The sequence below is a fragment of the Copadichromis virginalis genome, linkage group LG7, assembly GCF_057382275.1.
Source record: "Copadichromis virginalis isolate Kocher_CV1m ecotype Utaka linkage group LG7, C_Virginalis_male_GT1.1, whole genome shotgun sequence".
Classification (NCBI taxonomy): domain Eukaryota; kingdom Metazoa; phylum Chordata; class Actinopteri; order Cichliformes; family Cichlidae; genus Copadichromis; species Copadichromis virginalis.
This window is the reverse complement of record NC_140624.1, coordinates 47,734,660-47,755,548: the sequence shown is the minus strand read 5'-3', so window position 1 is coordinate 47,755,548 and position 20,889 is coordinate 47,734,660. Positions and strand designations below refer to the sequence as shown.

General features: G+C 40.2%; 1 protein-coding gene across 2 annotated transcripts in view; it reads right to left on the bottom strand.

Annotated features, from left to right (window-relative positions):
* pappaa (pregnancy-associated plasma protein A, pappalysin 1a) overlaps nucleotides 1-10,287 on the bottom strand; it is a 104,571-nt gene extending 94,284 nt beyond the window's left edge. For both annotated transcript variants that reach the window (XM_085463838.1, XM_085463839.1), the window contains exons 1-2: nucleotides 9,886-10,287; nucleotides 2,632-3,736 (exon numbers count right to left, since the gene is read on the bottom strand). In XM_085463838.1, coding sequence (XP_085319964.1) covers nucleotides 2,632-3,736; nucleotides 9,886-10,276 — 1,496 coding nt within the window. In that variant the 5' untranslated portion in view covers nucleotides 10,277-10,287. The remainder of the gene's footprint in view (nucleotides 1-2,631; nucleotides 3,737-9,885) is intronic.
* Nucleotides 10,288-20,889: the final 10,602 nt, after the last annotated feature.

The following is a 20,889-nucleotide window of genomic DNA, read 5'->3' as shown; positions in this document are numbered from 1 at the left end:
TAGAGACATATGAAACAGATGATTGGATAGCCCCGGGCCTTTCTACCTCTCCAAGTTCTTATCTGAAGTAAAAGCCCTTAATGGAGTGCTGAGTGTATTTCTGGCAGAAATGTGTGAAACGCTTCATCAGAACCTTACTTGACTTCGGAACCACAGTCACCTTGCCAATGCAATATCAGCTGAATTCCCCCATGTGTCATATTTTCAAAGGACCACCAACAGAATCTGGCTATATATTATCCCGTCAAAGCCAGATGCGACCCTGCATTCCTACGATAGCCCACGTAAAGCCACCCACCTCCCACAATCCCTTCAGTCCTCTAGTTATGCAGAAAATCTACTTTTTCACTTCTCCCAGCCCCCACAAGAGTGCAGGTGAAACTTTGACAACCGGTGGGCAATGGCTTTAAAGGGGAAGTGAAAAGTCCTGGTATTTACACCCAAGCACTCCATTATGTTTTATGGGACAGGGGCTTAAGGTTTAGATGACCAACTGTAAAACTCTATGTCAAGAGCCCTGCACCAAGCTGGAATACAGCGTGGAGAAGGAGTGAAAGACATGAGACACTCCATCCATTAACCTGCCACAGGGAGAGGTATTGACTCAGGAGGGAGGGGGCAGGGATGGCAAGAGGCTGAGGGAAAACAGATGACCTGTTCGCTCCTGACAATGCCAAGCCAGAACTTCATTTTCTAAAAGGCTAAAATGGTTGATTGTGAGGTGTTTCCAAAAGATTTCTTTGCAAAACATTCTCTTCAGCCAAATGTGGAGCGGGGAGGGGGAAATATTATTAGTGGTATTTTCAGAAGAGAAACTGATGCAGCACCACTGAGCTGCGTGTGTCCTGTGTTAGCCAGATTTTTTTTTTTAAAAACACTACATGTAAGTGGTAACAGGCCCAAATGCTGCAAAAATAAATGCAGGACCTCACAACCATTGTTCTCCTGCATACGCAGTACATTGTTCATCCAGAATTCCATAATTAGGGAGGAATGTCAAATTGTTTGTACTCTCTGCAAGTCTCTCTCCAGACATACCATAATCAAAACAAAATAAGCAACCACTTGGGGAGATTATATCTATGTTTTAGGCAAAAATCTTTCTTTCTGTGCATTTTATTTTCACTTTTGCTGCGATCCTTCCTTTCACAAGCCCATCTTTCAAATTGCAACAGCACACATTTTGCCAATACTTGATGTCTAAATGAAGTAGTTAGAAACCCATTAATCAAGTGATGACTAAGTTGGAAGGGATGTGGTGGGAACTGAGATATGGAAGCAATGGCAAACCCACCTGCATTATCCTCTGATGTTGTTAATTAGATGTCATTATTTAGCTATTTAGCAGTCATTTTAAACAACGGGACAGTGCCAGATAGACAGCGCTTCCAGCTTAGCTGTGATTGAAAACAGCCTCGTCTCCTTGATTCATACTAACAGAAAGACCCAAACAATCCCACACACTAGGTCTACCTGCTTATGTCCCTTTCACTTGTCCTCACATGACAGTGGCAAGAAATACTGACCAAGCCTTGCCGTTTCTCTCTCTTTTCCTAGCATACCATAAAGACCCCCTGCACTGTCCGCAAAAATGTTACACTCCACTGTGTTGAGTTTCAGTGTACCAAGAAACAAACAATCCTGCTATTGGAGGTCTGGCGCAAACCTTAATACAGCAAAATTCCAGAGATTTATTCTCCTTGCCAGCTTTTACTCATCATCTACAAACCACAATGAAGTTACCACAAAAACAAAAAAAAATTGAATGCATTTATGAGCAACCCCTGTCTTCTCCTGAAGTTATGAAATCACATAATATTCTTCTTCCTATACAGCGCTGCAAAATGCCTCGGGAATTTTGTTACAGAGGCTATTACATGCAAGTGAAATTACGTTCTTTACATTTCTTTTATGGATAATTCTTTACGAGAAGATGTTTAGGCACTCATACCTGTCTCATTGGGACTCACGAGTGGTATTTCATTGAAGTGAATTCCTTTGCTATACGGAAAGAAAATATACTGGACCCTCCTTTTGACTCCTAATTGCCCTCAGGCTGTGTTTAGAATGTCACTCTTTCCAAACTCTCCTTCTATAATCAAGCCAGTTCAATGAAGACCTCTGGGTATAGGAGACAGAGTAGAAAAAGGTGGGGAGAGTTGGTGAAAACTGGATACAAGAATGAGTGGTCTGGCCTGCACGTTTGCTACCAGGAAAGTCATCCAGTTGCGTTTGTTTTACCCTGCTTAAGTGTGGAACACTGATTGAACCAGTCCAAGGCTAGATTTGACTTGCTGCCCCCTGAGGATTTCCTGGGCCACACAGGCTGGGAGTTGAGTTACACTCAGCCTTAGCCCAAATGGTCAGGAAACAGTAGGAGTAGACATAAAGAAAAGCTTTCTACAGGGACACATGTATGGAAAGATTGGCTGTTTGATTTACTCTTGGCATTCGAGGCAATAGTGCAGAGTTGGTTTACCAAAATTACTCAATTATGTCAGAGTAAAAAAAGAAAAAAAAAGAACTATAAAATCAGTAAATGCTTTTTGGAGGATTACAGTAAAATATGTTTATTTAAAAAATACCAAAGAAAACACTGTATCATACGAAATGTCAAGAAAGTATTCTTACTTGTGTGGAGAGGAACGGTTGAAGCATGTCTTGGTCACGTCTGTCACATTGGGGTTGCAGCAGTCGCCAAGATCATAGAAGAAGTTTTCCCAGTTACACTCAGGGTCACATATACCATTACCCTGCTTGTGTTCAGGGCAGCTGTTTCGATATCTAGATATGCAGTCGCCTGCATCAAATCCTGTTAGCGGATGGTTGCATTCTAGGTCACACTGATCATCGCCAATTTTGCTGATGTCACAGTTAGCTAAGATCAGGCGGTTGCGTAGAGAAGAGTTGGTCACGTTGTGAATGCTAAGCTCCCAGGTTATGTTATAGGGGCTGAAGGCGTCATTAAGCTGCTGATGCTGCAGAATGATCTGGTGGTCTGACACAGTTGGCCTTGTCCTTGCATCATCCCAAATATTTACAACACGATATCGAACTTTCTTTGGTCGGCGGAAGGTCCAAAGTTGGTTGTAGTTTCGAATGACCTCAACGTTGTCACAGACAGTTTGACCACAAGTTGGAGGTTCCAAGCTTGTGTCCAGGAATCCCTCAGCATTTCCATTTCCACCACCATTCACAAACCCTGACCTCGCACCTCCTCTGTGCTCAGGCTGAGGAAAACTACCATCTTTTACAGTCAGCCACTTACGACCTGGGTGCTCAAATGTTTCACGAATTATCAGCTTAGGTAGATCTTGGGGGTCCTCTTGGCCTTGCATATCCCTGATGATATGCCTCTGCCCTCGGGCCTCCCTCCATAGACTCACCCTTTCCACTGCCCCCCTGTAATTATGATTGAGTGCATTGCCCCCGATCATCAGCACTTTGCACTTTTGGGTCAAATGGCTGAAGACATCGCCGGATTGCTCTCGACTAACGGCGACCTGGGCTCCATTGACGAAGAGCTTCATGTACACGCCATCATAGGTGATTGCAATATGTGCCCATTGGTTTGGTATATAACGAGCGTTGGAGCGCATTGAGGTCACTTTGTGGGCACGGTCAGTTTTAAGGGAGAAGAAGAAGCGGGGATCGCGGTCGCCGTATTCACTATCCGCCTGGATGCCAAGCAGCCAGCCTCGGTCACTGGAGGCATAAAAGCATTTGTCGTAAAGGCCTGAAAAAAGAATGAAAAATCTGTCAGTATGTTAATACCTTTATTTGCAGGAGTTAAACAAAAAGAAAGTGAACACATTAACTAAAAGTTCATCATCTCCTGAGGAAGAGCTAGGAGCTATGCAGAAGTGGGCTTGTAGAATAACTATAACACAGTACGTCAGTTTCATTACCAGTTTTTCCTGTGATAATATTTCAGCATTACTTTCAATATATTCACTATATTATCAGTACCTTTTGAATATTTTATGCAATATGTGTAAAAGTGTCGTTTATTAAGGGGAAACAGGAAATGTAAGCAAGGTTAGTGAGCAAATATATTAATAGATTTTTTTTTTCCAATCTAAGACCTGAATATTGGGTTGAAGTGCTTGTTTAGCTAAGAGAGAACCAATGGAAATCTCTCACTATAGGCTTTTCATGAACACTGAGCACATTTAAAGTAGTTCATGTAAATGTCTCTTGCCAGTGGGTTAGCCAGAAAAGACTACTTTTCTGCTAAAGTCATGTTTTTGCAGAGGCACCAAAACACCTTTTTCCTGTTTTACTTGGACTGTGTATGCCAGCTTAAGCATTGTAATGTGTTTTCACTTCTTAGGGGATCTCTGAATGCTAACTGTTTGTTTGTTTAGCACTTGTTGAGGTACATGTGTGCAGGCACACAAGTCCACATCTGTGCATACTGCATGTGTTTATTAATGCGTTTCATGACTCTGAGCATATATCCATACAGTCCCAAGTGTGCAAATATTCCAAAACCACGGGGAAACGCCTTACAAGGTCCATTTCAGCCTGTGGAAATCTACCGTATGTGTTCACAGGTGGGGATAGACCTGCACTGCACTCTTGTAATTTCTACAATTGCCAACATCATGCGCTTTTATGTAATTATATCTACCCACAAAGAGACACTCGATCCGTGACCTGAAGACCCAGCTCATATAGATATGAAGTATTCTTTACAGTTGCCGTTACGATGAGTGCTTCAAATTCCTGTAAATGCCCTTCATATTTTTCTCTGCTGCCTTTATTATGGTGTGAAAGCTGATGATCACATCTTGGCCTCAGCTCACTTGTCAACTTGGGTGCCTTTGTTGCCCATCGATTAGGTTACCTGAGCCTCTAATAAGTGGCTGGCTAATGGTAATTGTACAGACCTGCTAACTTTGACCTGTTTCTAATTAGATGCACACTGCAGTGTGCGTTCCTTAACTTGGTATTTTCACGGAATAATGTTCAAGGGGTGAGGGTTGGGTTCAGCGTCAAGGTCAGTCCTTCAGTGGATGACGTTTTCAGGCTTTCCACTACACTGGAAGGAAAAAGCTTCCCATCTGCCAGCTAGAGCACTCAAGGCAAAAAAAAAAAAAAGGTGTGCTAAAATGCTCATAGGGCTCCTAGTGTAAACAGCTGTCATAATTCTGCCATGGTCAATTTATCTAACATGGTATGCTTTTCCAGACCCAATATTGTGACTGCTGGGTCTCGCACAAAAACACTTAGGCACACATATGCACATACTTATAAAGACATGCATATATACATTCTCATGAACAAATACACACACCCATGGCCATATGCACAGACAAAATGAAATAGTGAAGTGCACATTTGTGTTCACATATAAACACACACAAAGAGACTGGCGTGTGCTTCAGTCGACCACTGTTTCTGTCAGCTTCAAATGCAGCCCTCCTTGCACTTGCCATTTGTCTTCTTTTGTGAAAACACACTCAGGAAAAAAGGAAAAGTACAAAAACACACATACCCTCACAAAGAAAAATGTCACAAGGTCTTGATAAAAAGCAGGAAGGAAGGGAACATTAAAGACTGTTTACTTTTGAACTGTTTTTGCTCTAAAAGGTCAAAGAAAGGCACTTTCATGGTCATACCTAAGTGACCACCAGCTATTTCCCCATGCAGACAATGGAAAATCCCAATGACATTTTAAAACAAACAAGGATATCATTCATAAAAATATCATTGCACTTTAAAACACTTACCTTTTGACATAGCTTTCAAGTCTCACTCCAAATTAATTCAGCTAAATAATTTGCAGTCATTTTAATTTGGGGTATTAAACAAACCCTTTTCCAAACTGCCATTCAGCCACAATAAGGCGGTGCATAGCTAATAATGCTTAGGACTGATAAGAAGTTTAAACCTCTAGTTGAGGTAACGTGTTAGACTCTGAGCTTAACCCTTCTTTAAGCATCAACCTCTTTGTGGGTAACTAGCTGTGATCATACACAGCAATGTGCAAAAGTCTTGTGCCACACCTTATTGTCTAATATGTTGTTAGTTGCTGTGATTTATGGAAATATGTGCAAATATACATAGAGTACTACACTACACTTCAACCTCAATAACCAGCGCAGCCTCTCATAGACAAGCTTTCTTGTCACTTCAATGAGCAGATCTTCAAAGCTCTTCTTTGGATGTTGGCTGCCTCTGTTACTGTTTTCTGTCTCTGTCAGAACGATCCCACACTGCTTTAGTAATGTTGAGGTCCAAGCTCTGTGTAGGCCAATCCATGACTGATAAAGGAATGCGTTACTGCATTGGCAGTAGGACTTCTCTGTGTTCATAACATCCTCACCTTTGACAATATCCAAACACCACTTGCGGAATTGCGGAAAAAAAAAAATCAAATTTGGATTCGTCACTCCATTAAGATCTGTTGCCATTGATTTTCAGTCCAGTCCAGTTCTCCTGTAATTCGGCAAACCTCAGCCTTATTTCCATGTTTTAGTTCCTTGAGAATGGCTTCTTATCTCTCTTTAGCAATCATTGTGTTTTATGTCAAGTTACTATTTACAAAGTGCCTAAAGATGTGATTGGCAGTTCTTTGCTCAGCTGTCTGTTATCTGCAGGCACAATATTGGTTCATATCTCTAGTTAGGTGTCTTTTTATGTATGTATGATACAAAAAGACATTCTTATTCAAATGATCAACTCCAAGGACTGGACTGAAAATTAATGCAAAAGCAGCCAATGTCCAAAGAAAAACTGTGAAAGAGCTTCAGAAAGCCTGGAGAACTATTGCTCAAGACGGCTTAAAAGATTCGCAGGAAGGTCTGGCACCTTGGAAGCAAAATATAGGAAAATAAGAGGAAGCTCAAAGGTTTTGCACAGTACTGTATCACACTTAAATTAATAAACCAATAAGATACTTTTTCTAAGTAGCCATGAAAAAAAACCTTAAACAAACTTAGTTTATGAGCATGATATCTATTGTGTATCGTCCTGCAATGAGGAGATACATCTGTTATCAACTTAATTATCTGCCAGCGACTGCACATAATTGTCTCCAGCAGGTTATGAAGACAGCCTGCACTCCTCTTGTGATTTATTTTCCTCTTTCGGGAAAACCCGACATGACCTGGATACAAAGGCTAATCGGGCACAACAAATTTGGATAACATTCGGACGCAGAACTTGATGTTCTGATTGTGTGCTTAGAAAGGTATGTGTGTTTGTGAGTGGTGCTCTGTAACAGTTCAAATACTAAACCTGGGATTAATTCTGACCACATGTAACTGTCAAATGTGACCCAGAGGGGTCTTGTGATTGGTTTTAAGGGGCTGAAAACTATTCAAATGTGTATTTACAAATGTTTTATTTGATCACATAGATACTATGAAACTATAGCTTGAATAGTTCCTTTATCATAAAAAATAGTTAATAAAAAAAAGCCAGTCTACAAATATGGGCTGCAAAAACTGATAAACCTCTTTAAATGCTGATATTTTAATATTTTGCCAAAACAAAAACTCTATAAATATAATAAAAGTAACTTAAAGCTAAGTCAGTCATACTGAGTGCAATAAGGGAAGATAGTTTTCTTTTATCTATTTTTCCTTACTGAAGGCATTTTGGACACAATCCCATTCAGAATAATTTTATGAGGCCAGAGGAAAGAAACTCTTACTTGCAACTGGTCAAAGAGTCTCAAGTAACATAATATATTTCACAGTTGAGACTGCGCTCACTCTAACTAGTCAGTTGCACAGAAAAGAGCATCCTGTAAGAACCGTATAAAAATGGGGGGGGGGGGGTGCAATTGTGGCAGTCAAAAACAAGACAATAAAAAAACAGTTCCTCCAACAACACTGTGCTTAGATCAAAACATGGGGATGGAGCATTTTAGGGGCACAAGGATTTTGAGGTCTCAATTGGTTTTAAAAGATTAGGCTCAGTTGAAATTGTTAGACTGACAAATTTGTTGTCTTTAGGTCCAATCTCTGGCTCACTGATGGAAGGAAATCTTAAAACTGAATACACAAGGTTATACAGGAAAGTAATCTCTAGAAGGCAGTGGTAGGTGGGGGGCTGGGCACAACAACAACAACACCTGTAAAAAATGATGAAATCCCATACCACATCTGCAAGAACTATAACGTTCATTTTTGTCAGAATTGTGTACGAGATGTGTTTATTTAACTCTGTGGTCAATATGGAGGCCACCCTTTGTGCTATTGCTTTACTGGATTGCATTATATTGCACAGATGTTCCTGTTATCATGTCCATCCTCTATAAAAAATCAGGAGTCACTCAGGTCACAACAGACCCTCTTACCCCCCTCTCCTCTAGATTAAGACTCTTACAAGGAACTGGCTTTCCAGAGCATGTTCCTGCCAACTGGCCAGGGTTAGCTACTGTATGTGAATACAGGCAGGCAGAAGTGAATTTTTTATTATTATTTTATTTTGTGTGTGTGTGTGTGTGTGTGTGTGTGTGTGTGTGTGTGTGTGTGTGTGGTACCAGGGTTTTTGTTTTCTGGGCGTTTCTTTTGGAGGGCGAGGTGTTTGTTTGATTGTTTTTGTTTGTTTTGGGTAGATAGATTAGGACACATGCGGCAACAACGGAGCAAGGAAGCAAGTAAATAAGTAAATGTATTGGTAAAGTTGAGTAAAGTCCCCTAGACGTGTGGACTTGGAGTAAGCTGAGGAGGACTGAGTTCAATTCAGTTCAGTTCAAAGAAAGCCATCTGCACAAGTACTGTGGCAGACAACGAGTTGCTACGCTCCCTATCGGCAAAGAAAAGAAATAAAAGAAAAAAGATATCCGATCCTGTAATGCACAAAAGCTCCGTTGGTCACAACCAACAATGCCGTTTAAACGCCTTTTCAGTGCTTCTTTACGCACGGCTCGAGAACAGGAGAAAAAAAAGCGCACAGATGATACAGTGCTTTCCTCTGACGGCTGGGTCTTACTGAAGTGACTGGACCCCGCTATGCTCTGTCGCTAGATAGAGAGATGCATCATCACTATCTGATTGTGCCTTAAATTAGAAACTCGCCGATGATGACGACCATGATTTCACAGAAGCATCTGCGTTTTGGTGACAGTGCACAACACCATGAAAGCACACCACATAAACATAAGCAAACATAAGCATCACATTTTCGCTCAAGAAGGGGGGAAACCCTGGATCCCTCAGTCCTGTCTCGTAACTCCGGTAGCCAATCCAAAGGTGTCGATTTGGAGGGGCCGGGTGGGGAGGGGGACACAGAAACACACACACACGCGCGCGCGCACAAGCTTGCGGCTTGAGCTGCGAGCTTTGAGCGCCTCCACATACATCGAGTCTCTCCTGTTTTGTGCCTGACGTGACATGCTCCCTCCCAAACTTTTGGCCATTACATCATAGCTTTAAAATAGCCAAGTCGGTTGAGAGATTACATTTTACGCGCAGTGACATCAGCTGCCGGTCAACTGATGCAGTAGCCTATATCTGCTGCTACTAATCCCCACTTACATTTCATGACTTACAATTCTTATTACTCACACACGCGAACATTACAAAGTGGTAAAACAGAGGGGGGAACACATTTGCGTTATAAAATTTTACTGCAGCGATCATACCTCTGTAAGGTGGAAATCTTAAATATGATCAAAATCTTCAGTGACCCTATAGTTGCACTACCTAAAATATCCGCTGTACTTTTTAGAGCATTACATCATTGTCTAGTCTGATAGATGAACTCATTTTCAACTCGCTGAAACTGCATGTTGCTTTGTTAAATAGACTGGGATAAAACGCTGAAGGTTTGCATGTTTATCTTCCATTCTTTCTTCAGTTTGAAGTTTAACTAATAAAAGGAGTTGTGCAGATGATAGGATGGAGGATGTGCTATAAAGTAGCCTACCTGCGATCACTGTAGGCGATCGTTGACCTCCCTCCGGTTTGATCCACATCTCCACAGTGAAATTGCCTCTGGGTATCTCCACGCCAGGCTTCAGCCGTAGCTGATCTCCCCTGCCGGTAAAATAGACAGCTTTCCCTCGGTCTGGTGAGTTTCCCTCCGCTTGAGAGGAGCGCCGGCGCTGCCGAAGCACCCGTCGCTCCAAGCCGGGCAAAGAGCGTTTGCCCCGGGGCAGACGTGTGGCACAAGCCCCTGGGATGGTGGCTTTCGCCTCCCTAATGCGCACCAACTCCCTCTTGGATCTCCCCTTTTTCCGGACTATCCCGCACTCTGATCCAAAACACAAGATGAGAATCACCAGGCAAGACACCCAGGGTGATGTCCAAAGTTTCATTTTTCGGGAGAAGAAATAGCAAAAAATAAAAAAAATTAAAAAAAATAAAATATGAGGAAAAAATAATAAAAGAAACAGTGGAATAACTACAAAAATATGTCCACAATGTTCTTCTCTTTGGGATCCTCTCGAGTTTTTCCTTCTCCCTTTTTACAGCGGTAGAATGTCAAACCGTAGAAACTGTCTAAATAAACCCATAAAGCTATGCTGTTTTTCCCTCTTTATAATGCTAAGCCACGACCCCCTCTCTTAAGCAAAACTACTCTGGAGACATTCAGGGGACACAGGAATATTTCATTCATGTATGTGTTCCACGGTGCCTTTTCAATGGGTCCCATTTAGCCAAAGGGATGACTAATAAGTAATCAATCAAGAGGGGGGTCCGGCCGATTCCCCCGCATCCCCCTTTGGACGGTAGGAGTTACTTGCAGAAATCCACAGTTGTCCGCCAAGCTCTTGTCACACCTTTTTGTTGTTTCCTTCCCTACACGTAAAAGAGAGTAAGTAATGGCACATAGACTATTAAATTCCAAAGGAAAGTGTCAGCAAACCGACCTCTCATATTTATTACAGAAAACAAGAGGTGAGATGTCATTAAAAAAAAAAAAAAAAAAAAAAAAGGAAATCCAAAACTTCCCTTTTCCTGTGTGCCTGTATAAAAAGTTGAAATGTACTATAATATCTAGTTAGTCAGAAGAGAGACACGGGGACAGAGAGCTGCACAAGTAACCATCGCGGTCCTCATTGATTGCCTGAAGCAGATACACTTGGGGGAGTCGGAGCTCGTTGTCAGCTTTAGAGGACTTCCAAAGTCTTTTAAAGAACAGGTCATGTTTCAAATGTTCAGGGGCTGTGTGTGCGCGCGTGTGTGTGCTTTTTTCATAGTGGGAAGTCACACAGGTAGGCAACTCTCACTGAGGGTAATTCTCTCTATGGCACATAGTGAAAGGATGATGTTTTCGCTGTTTGGAAGGCGTATATGTATCCCTCTAGTGGTTACAGTTTAAACAATCCAGCACTTCTACGAGTCCACAGCACAGGACCTCAACCAAGCACTCTGAAGTCATAAAAAACGAGTTCAGTCTGTGTTGTTCTCCCTCCACTTCCGAAGCTGAAATAGTCCTCAGTGTAAATATTATTTACATTGCAGGAGTCAAGTCATTTATTTTGTAACAAGCCAAATAATATCTGGAACTGGTAAAGAACAAAAAGTGTCGCTACTCACTGTCATCTGGGAAAGTCCTCAGTTTTAAGTGAAGGATAATGTACTTTATGAAAGGTAATTGTCCTGTACTGTCAAAGTCATGTTTCCCATTAAGGCAATTTCCAAATGAAGTAAGCAGTAGATCAGAGAAGTAATGGGAGAACAATGGCAGCTTCAATCTCATATTTACTTAACTTAATTTGATAGCTTATATGTTGATTCTTTTTTTTCTTTTATTTAAAAGCCTCAGCGTAATGCTTTTAAACAAGCAAAAAAAAAAAAAAGAGTCTAAAACAGCTTGTTTATGAAACCTAGCAAACTCTATTAAACTCAGGCTATGTTTATCCTATTATATTTACCACACAAGGACTATTATTTTTTTCAAAGTAACGTGAAAAGGGAAAAGAAAATGTAAGAGATTTGCAAGTTTCAGGTTGACTCACACTTAGTAGTGTTTACCGATCATCGCTTTTGATGGATGTGAATTTGAAAACCACACACTCAAAACTTTCTAAGCCTTTAAGACCGAGGACAAAGGAGTCATGAGTTTCAAGCTGCCGAGTGAAATAAAAACAGTCCTTTGGTCAGTGTTACTGTTACTCTGAGGATAGTTTGACACACAGAAAAGAGAAGGCCTTTACCTTTAGTGGCTTTCCATACAAACGGAGAGCTGGAATGTCAGCATTTCCCTCTGTTTTCCTCCAGTTGTTTGTTGTAAATGTGTGTTTAGACAGCCAAAATTTACAACCTGCCATAAAGAGAAGACAGTGTAAACACCAAATATTTGCTTTCTTTTTCATATGGCATTGTGACTTTGTGTCGCATATTTCCTTTTGTGTCTTGACCAGGTTCTCGCTGAAAAAGGTGTTTAAAAGTTGCTGTAAGTACTGTAGAGTTTTGCATGGATCTTTTTTTTGCCATTTAATTTTATTTGTTTTTCTTTTTGTAGAAGACATCAGGCAACTTTGTGACCAAACCCTGAATGTTAACACATATTCTTTATTTGCTTGTGAGCCAACTTTTCCTTGTATGTGAGATTGTATGTCTGAAACACTTTCAGACATGAGAGCTTAGGGGAGTTGTTTTTGGAATGCAGTTTATTCAACTTGTATCCATTTAGTGAGCAAAATGCAAGTTTATAGTTATGTTCAATCTACTTTTTTCATAAAATATGGGTAGTATCAGGTGCTAATACTGCAGGAAAATTGAAATGAAAACCTACTAAGGTATATCCAATTACACGATGAAAGACTTCTCCAGTCCTGTAATTACATTCTTTACTTCTTCCCTCCACAGATCAGACTGTCACTCTCTCCTTTTCTGTCTCTTCTGCTTTACTTTTGAAGGAAAACGACTGCTGAAGAAAAGATGGCATAATGTCTCCCAGTCAGCATCCTTTCAGGTTGGTACACTATGTTCAGACTGCGAGGATTTGGAGATGGTGGGGGTGAGGAGGAGGAGGGGGGGGGGGGTGACCTTTATGTGTGAAACATGCTCACATAAAGGTCATTCACCATTGCTGTGTTATGCAAGGAGATTGAATTGAACTGTTTTAGTATAGTCTTGCACCAACTGTCCGAACCCTCGGGGAATGAACGAATCGTCGTGCTCAAAGTTCAAATCGTGTGCCTTCTTGCCCCATTTGTCAGTAATGGAGCATCATAATAGCTTTTCTTTTCAAAAACAGGCCGATTCCAAGTTATTCCAGGGTTTGATGGTGCAGGAAGGAAGCACAGTGCCCTGTGTTAGATAATGTCACAGTATCCTCCACCAAAATCTGAGTTAGATCATAAAGCAGCGTAACGTCAAGTTCAGAAAGTCATCAAGGTTCATGTGAGTGGACAAAAGAAAAGAAATAAAAGTGTGTTTCATATACATATAAAGTGGTCAAAATGGATAACTGATATATTTTAAGCTTAACAAAGTTGAAAAGTTGTAACTGTAACAGTCTATTTTTTTATCATTTGTTTTCTTAGTGCAGCACATCGTATAATCATGGCGTATAAGGGCGAAGACAATCCCAGCATAAAGACATAGGCCAAGAAAAGCTTTTGTAGTAAGGATAAGAGACATCAGGATTACTTGGCTTCAATATCTAAATAACCCTCCACCACTCACTTGTAACCATGAGAGATTACATGAGTGAGGTCTCGACACAAATGGACAATAAGTCAGTTTTCAATAGAAATATCTGCATGTGCGCGACAGCCATTTAAATGTTGTTTTCACTACAGTCACAAGAATACTGAAACTTTAGCCTTTGCTTCTCGTCCTCCATTGGTGATGCGACCATTGCTGTCCTCCCATCTCTTCCGCATAAAGAAAAGTGGTTGCAGTTCTGGACAATAATCCCGTATTTCCTGCTACACATAGTACGTGACCATGGAGAAATGCGAGTCCAACAGGAGGGGAAAAAAACACATTGTCCTATAATCCATTAATGCATCCGGCTTAATCTGTTACTGTGGCTGTTCTAAAGCGCAAACCTAAATGCTTTTGCCTCATTTTTGTGGATGATCTGTAGAATGCAATGATATACACTTGAGTGTCAACAGTGTTAACACATAAAAGAATAATACAGATTAGGTTTGTAGTAAATATGAGGGGGTGGGGACAATTCTGAAAGGTTGAGAGATGTGAAAAGAAAAGCTCCACTGACAACAGGATTTCATAATAGTGCCAGAACCTGGTGAGGTGGTTTCTTTTTCTAAATATAATGCTGCTACAGAATACCCATTAAAGCCTTTAAGAGTTTAATCCAGTGATACACACAAACACATAACAGGCCAGATATTCAGTCAGCGATTGCATGAAAACTGGCACGCACACATTTTCAGGTTAAAAAAGAAAAGAAAGAAACAGAAACAGTTCTGATTTGTTACTTTTAGAAAGAATATTGCAAAGACAACAGACAATGTAAATAATCACATAAATCACTTTTAATCTCTTTTAATGCTTTTGACAACTGTAAGTTATATGTACGCACGGACAGCAAGTTTAGCTGGACACCGGGAATATTATATATGGACACAAAAATTAAAGACTGAGAGCATGTTGATGGTCAAAAAAAAAAAAAAAAATCAGAATATGGGCATACTCATGGGAAATGTTATTCATAGTGAGGACAGGTCAGATTACTGCTTTGTATGATACATAAAATCAATACACTGGAATACTTTGTGGATGAAGAGTGAAATGTCAATAATTGTGTGTTTAAATCACATCAGTTGAGGTCAGCAAATCAAACCGTCCCATGTCACATCACAGGTCACTATACATGACAGTGTATAGTCAAAAAAATAACTCAGGCACATGATTGGGAGCTTGTTTTATATCTTTAATTTAATGATAGCTTCTGGGAGTACTTGCATCCCTCTCCTGTGACACATTACATCCTCGCTAGCCTCCCATTCTGCTCCTATGTCCTGCCTTATCGAAGTGAAAGATAATTTATTAGTCATAGCTTCCAGGTATAGAGCAACAGAAAGTGGCAGGAAGACAGGATGTGACCATAGACTGTATATAAAACAATTTAACGACGTCAGAGTGTGAAAAGCAAAGTCAGTGTAGAAAAGCCTTAAACCACCATTCTTTTAAATGGCCAGGAGAGGAGGACTTGTCAGCTGCAAAAATGAGCCCAGTTACATCAAAGTTCATGAAAACATGAGTGTAACATGAGCTCTAGACACAATAATAGATATCTTAATATAGGGTGTTCATTTAGTAAACTAGGATCAAACTTAGAGTAGATGAAACGTAAAGGAAGGAATGCTTAAGGGAAAGCTACTTTGTAGCTAGTAAATTTTTAATCTATTCATATATACATAAAGAAATTTCTACATATAAATTGGATGAGTGTGTTGGCAAAGGAAAGGAATTTTAGTATTTGAAAGAATATTTTTTTCCGTGGAATGGAATTTAACTCCCCAAAATGTAAATACAAACTTACTGGCTGATCTGTATTACACAGCAAATCATAATATTTTTTAGATAACTGATTTTAAAATGGTCCAAAATGGCTACAACAGCACACTCACGGTGAGGAGGTCCAGTCTAGTAACTAAAATGTAACTAGTGAATTCTGTCAATCAACATGGTCACACCCCTAGCTCAGTTATTCAGGTACATGAAATATGGTGTGAAGCGGGAAATAATCCATACAGTCTAAAAACATTTTGTACCAGGCTATAAATTTGCTTTATAATGCTCTAAAGCTGATCATTTTAACATAGGCGTCTATGGAGCCAGCCTCAAATAGCACCTAGAGGAATTGCAGTTTATGCCGCTTCCACATTACTGGCTTACCTTTTCAACTCTGGTTGTTGCCCCCTGGTCTGAATAATATGGCTTAAACTTATTGAAGATTGAACTGTGGCTTTATAGATGGATATTTTGACCCTCTTGAGACGGAAGCAATTTTTTAAAAGTTGTATAATACCTGGAAAAATTGTTTAACGGGATTTTTAAGCAAATGCAGAATTGTACTGAACACTTTTATAGCCTCCATACATAAATGTGCACTAGCAGTGTGTTCCTCATTTTCACATCCTGGATTTTAGCCACTGTTGTGAGCTGTGTGGTAAACAATAACCCATTATAGGTCCCCGATGGCAACCAAGGCTTGCCCTTGGTTTAACTCTACTGCTTGTGGGGGAAAAATTATATGTGCAGGGGTGCAGAGTACGGCACAGTCAGCACACCATCGCTTACCACTACTACTGCCCCTCCGTCTAGACTTTAGAGCACGTCCATATGGAGATGATTAAAAAGCTCATTAGCCTGCCTACTTGAAATACAGTTGCAGTGACGCTTGTCCATAAAAACACAAAGCAGACCGGTTTCTGCAGCGGTATTAACCAGGTTGAGGCATCAAGTCCCCCGGACTGACAACAATTTGGCACAAACCCCCTGTTCACCAAATGATGACTGAAACTGAATGCATTCCAAGAAAGAAATAAGGAAAGAAATTATTTCTTGGAAGACTTCTAGAACTATTTGCTTGAGGTAGTCTGAGCCATCTGGGTGAGGAAGACTGGAAAAATGTCTGGTAAGGTGAATGGGATATGGCCCATTAGAAGAAAAATGGCTTGGTCTTATTAAAAACATTTAGGGCGACCGAAGACTTGCTTTAAAGGCAAGCAGAGATTTGTGGAGAGTGCAAAAACTAAATCCGTGCAACACCCATTCCCTGTTTCTCACAAGTGAATTTGAAGCATGAGATTTAAAAGATTCGCTGGACCAAAAGTCAGATGCTCTGTGCTTTGCAAGAAAAGGGAGGTGCGTATGCATTCATGGCCACTCGTGTTGTAGCGCACGTTGTAGAAATTTGTTTTTAACACTGTACCATCAAGAAGGTGTTCCAACAGGCTTGGATCAGGCTGATCAGGAAACCTCATGTAACGACATCTTGCATTGTGAACATGTACATTTGTGTATCAGGTGAACAGAAATAAATTAAATGCTATTCTGTATCTACATTGTTGTGTAGACTGGCACTTAATAGCTGCAAGAACAGTTGTAAAAATATTGAAAAATTAGATATAACTTTTTTTTTTTACACAAATAATACTGTTAATATTCCACTTCAGCATTCTGAAAACACACAATAACTGTGTGCACTTGCAGATTGACTACATACAACTGTTTTGCAGTACCCTAGTGCTCTGCAATCAGAAAAGTCAACACAACTGGGATATTTGCATGAGCTGTACATGCAAGAGTGACTAAGACTGAAGCCTGTCACAAAATGGACGAGTTCTACTAAAGAATGAACAAAGTCAATATTCTTTCAAGTATCCTCTGTGAGCATTTTACAAGTTTCAAGTTTCACAGCTATGAAAGTTTTCGCTTTAGTAATAGAACCAAGCTTCATTGCTAAACATCTTTGAGGTTTTGTGCTTCATTGGCGGGGCAATATTTGCACTAACATGAACAATAAATGGAATAACTTTGTTCACAATGTTCAGAAAGCACAGAGGTGCATGGAGAGGTCCCAGTAGAGTCATGGCCTTGTGCATGTAGCACTCTGTGGTTTATCTGAATGACTGTCTTTGAAAGGACTGTGGCTGAATGGAAATAGCTTCATTGAGAGCCTGGAAGCATGTTAAATACAAAGCTTGAACATGAACAAATATTTTGTGTGTCAGTGTAAATGGGCGAACACCAGTTAATTTCACATTTACATGGAAAACAGTATACATCCTGCTCTTTGTTTGAATGGCAACTTTTCAAAGCGTTCTTGACTTGCATCAGGTGTTTTTGGTTGGTCGGTTTGTGCGGTGAAACCGAGTTAGCACGTTTTAAAGGTGTAGACATTAACAAGGAGGCAAAAGAGCAGGAAACAAAATAAGCAGGACTTTGTAAAGAACATACTTTATGGTCTTATGTGTAATTTGTAATTAGTGTGCTTTGTTGCAAACATCACTGATGTAATGCAAGTACTGGTCCACTAAGAAAGGAAACTTAATGTGTTTAACAAAATGTGCTCAGTACAATGCAAAAAGTCTGTAAGCAGAAAAACACGCTGCAGAATAAGTCAGCAGCGCATAATGCTACATCGAGATGAGCAAACAATAGGCACGTGCTGATTTGGAGTCAACAATGCAACACTGCACCTTAATGTGTCTGGGCCAAACAATGCAAAAGCCGATTATGCAAATTGGGGTTATCGAGGGCACCACAATGTAACAATGGCACCAAGTTGATTGGGCTGTGCGCGTGCACACTACCCATTCCCCATGGGTTTATTTTTTTCCCCATAGATGCCCTTCCTAAAACCCCCTACCCTGTGGTCTCTTTTGTGAGGCCTCATTAGAGACCGCTGTCAATTGGAAGGACAAGGGTCATGGCACAGGATCAGATTGATCGATACCCCCCAGCATGATCAATCAAGTTGTCTTTTGGTTTCCACCAATAGGATACCAGCTTCTACCAAAACAAAGGGGAGAGAGGGGAAAAAGAATGCCAGAAAGAATTAGGAGCATTAAGAATAGGCAGAATGTAAACAAGCCTGCCTGGCTGAACAGAATCCAGAAGCCTCCTTTTTTCCCCCTCAATTTAGAATGACATTGTCGAGGACAATGTCATTAATGAGTGGCGCTACTCATTGATGAGTGGCCTGCGTCATCGTGATGCACCTGTAATGCCCTTGGGTCTTTCTGTGTTTGCTCTAGATTTGCAACACTTTGTTGGAGATTTAGATCAGTAACTGCACAGTGATCCATTTCCTATGAAATAACAATCGCGCGCACACAGACAATGGCTGTCTTCATCTTCTTTAGTGGTCATTTTTTGAGCTAATATTAGGTTAATAGTGGTACACATTTGTCTTTAATCATTACTATGGAAAAATTCCACTTTTTTTCTACTTCCATTTAATTATAAATCACCTCATTTCACATTTCTAAATTACAAGTCGCAAGCAAGCTTTTAGCATTTGCAGAGTTAAGAAAATTGAAATGATCCATTAGCTTTGATTATCAAACAGTCTTAACAAATGGGCCAGGTTTTTTTTAAGGATCCTTTCAAATTAAAATTGCCCAGTGTGTATTTTCAGTAGAGTGCTGCTTACGAGCCAAGGAATTATTCGCCCTAAGGAATAATTCCAGCCACCAAGGAGTTACAAATCATGGAAATGCGATGATGGAATATAGAAAGGAAAGGTGATTAGTGCCAAATCATCAAAAACATACTTTCTTTACCTCATTTCCCGAGCAACACTTTGCATGACATTAGCTGGCCAAGAGCCAGACATAAAGGGCGTGCCGTAATGGGCGATTCTGAGGTGAAAGATAATTCTTTTAAAGCTAGCAGCTATACAACACAGTCATGACATGCAGCATCAAAATGGATTTGGGTTTGCGCGAACAGACTACAGCTTAAAAACAAGAAAAACAAAAGAAGTCTTGAGTCACATGTCGTTTCTTTATATTTTACTGGGAAATGAGATTTAGGTAAGCAGATGCAGTGATTTATTGAAATGTGTTTAAACATACATGGAAATAGACTACATGGGGTAAAAACAAAGATTATACAACTCTAAAAACATTTTTTTTTAAAATACCCCACAATTTTCAACATAGCCTGAACTCTGTTTGGGAAGCTTTCTTCAGGAATACAGTACAGCGTTCCTGATTTTTATTTTATTTCATATATATTTTCCTTCCAGACTTAATTGTATTTTTTTTAAGTGCTCTTGAGCAATATTTCTCCGGGCTCTTTGAAGGTCCTAAAGTTTTTCTTTGTCTTTTTGCCTTTTTTCCCCCACTCATTTTCAGTCCAGTCCTTGTACCTGACCATTTTTAGAGAAATATTTCTTTGTTCGTTTAATCACTTAATTCTGACCTATAAATCACTTAAACATAGAAAAGGCACTGAACTCAAGACATGAACCAGTGTTGTGTCCACACATAATGGAAATCTGAGAAAGCAACCAATTTAAATTGTATCTTTAGACCCTTTGGTACTGGTAGCCTGCCACAGAAAAACACAATGTTCCAATTTCTTTAGGTGAATCTACAAAAAACGCCCAAGATAACAGTTCACTGGGCTCAAAATAGTATTTTTGCACCAACAAGATGATTCCCAAAGAGCTATTTCCTGAAAACGTTGTCATATCTCACCATGGTATGTAGTGTGTCATTAAAAAAAGCGGAGAAAACTGGACAAGTCGAGGGCAAAAAGGGAAGGAGGACGGAAATACTATTCCATGTTTGGATATATTTTGATATTGCTAGGGATGATGCAATGATCGGGGACCATTCTTAATTTCGTTGTACCTGTGACAATGACAATAAAGTTTCTGATTCTGATAGATACATACTGAAGATATCAAATATATGAAGCAAGATATATGTAGCAAAAAAACTGATAAATAATTCTAAATGTGTCTTATATTTTAGATTCCTGGAAGTAGCCACTCTTTGCTTTGTGTACAGCACTGCAAACCCCTGACCTTCTCAATGAATTTCATGATGTGGTCACCTGAAATGGTTTTCACTTCACAGGTGAGCCTAGTCAGGGTTCATTTGCGGAATTTTTTTGCCTTCTTAATGGGGTTGGGACCATCAGTTGTGTTGTGCAGAAGTCAGGTTGACAGTCTCATTCGACAACTGTTAGAATTCATATTATGGCAAGGACCACTCAGTTAAATAAAGAGAAACGACAGTACGCCATTACTTCAAGAACTTTGAATGTGTCCCAAAGTGCAGTCACAAAACCCAAAAAGCATTACGAAGAAACTGGCTCACATGAGAACCGACCCAGGAAGAGTCATCTCTGCTGCTGAGGATAAAGTCATCTGAGTCACCAGCCTCAGAAATCGCAAAGTTAACAGCACCACAGATTAGAGCCCACATCAATGCCACACAGTTCCAGTAGCAGACACATCTCTACATCAACTGTTCAGAGG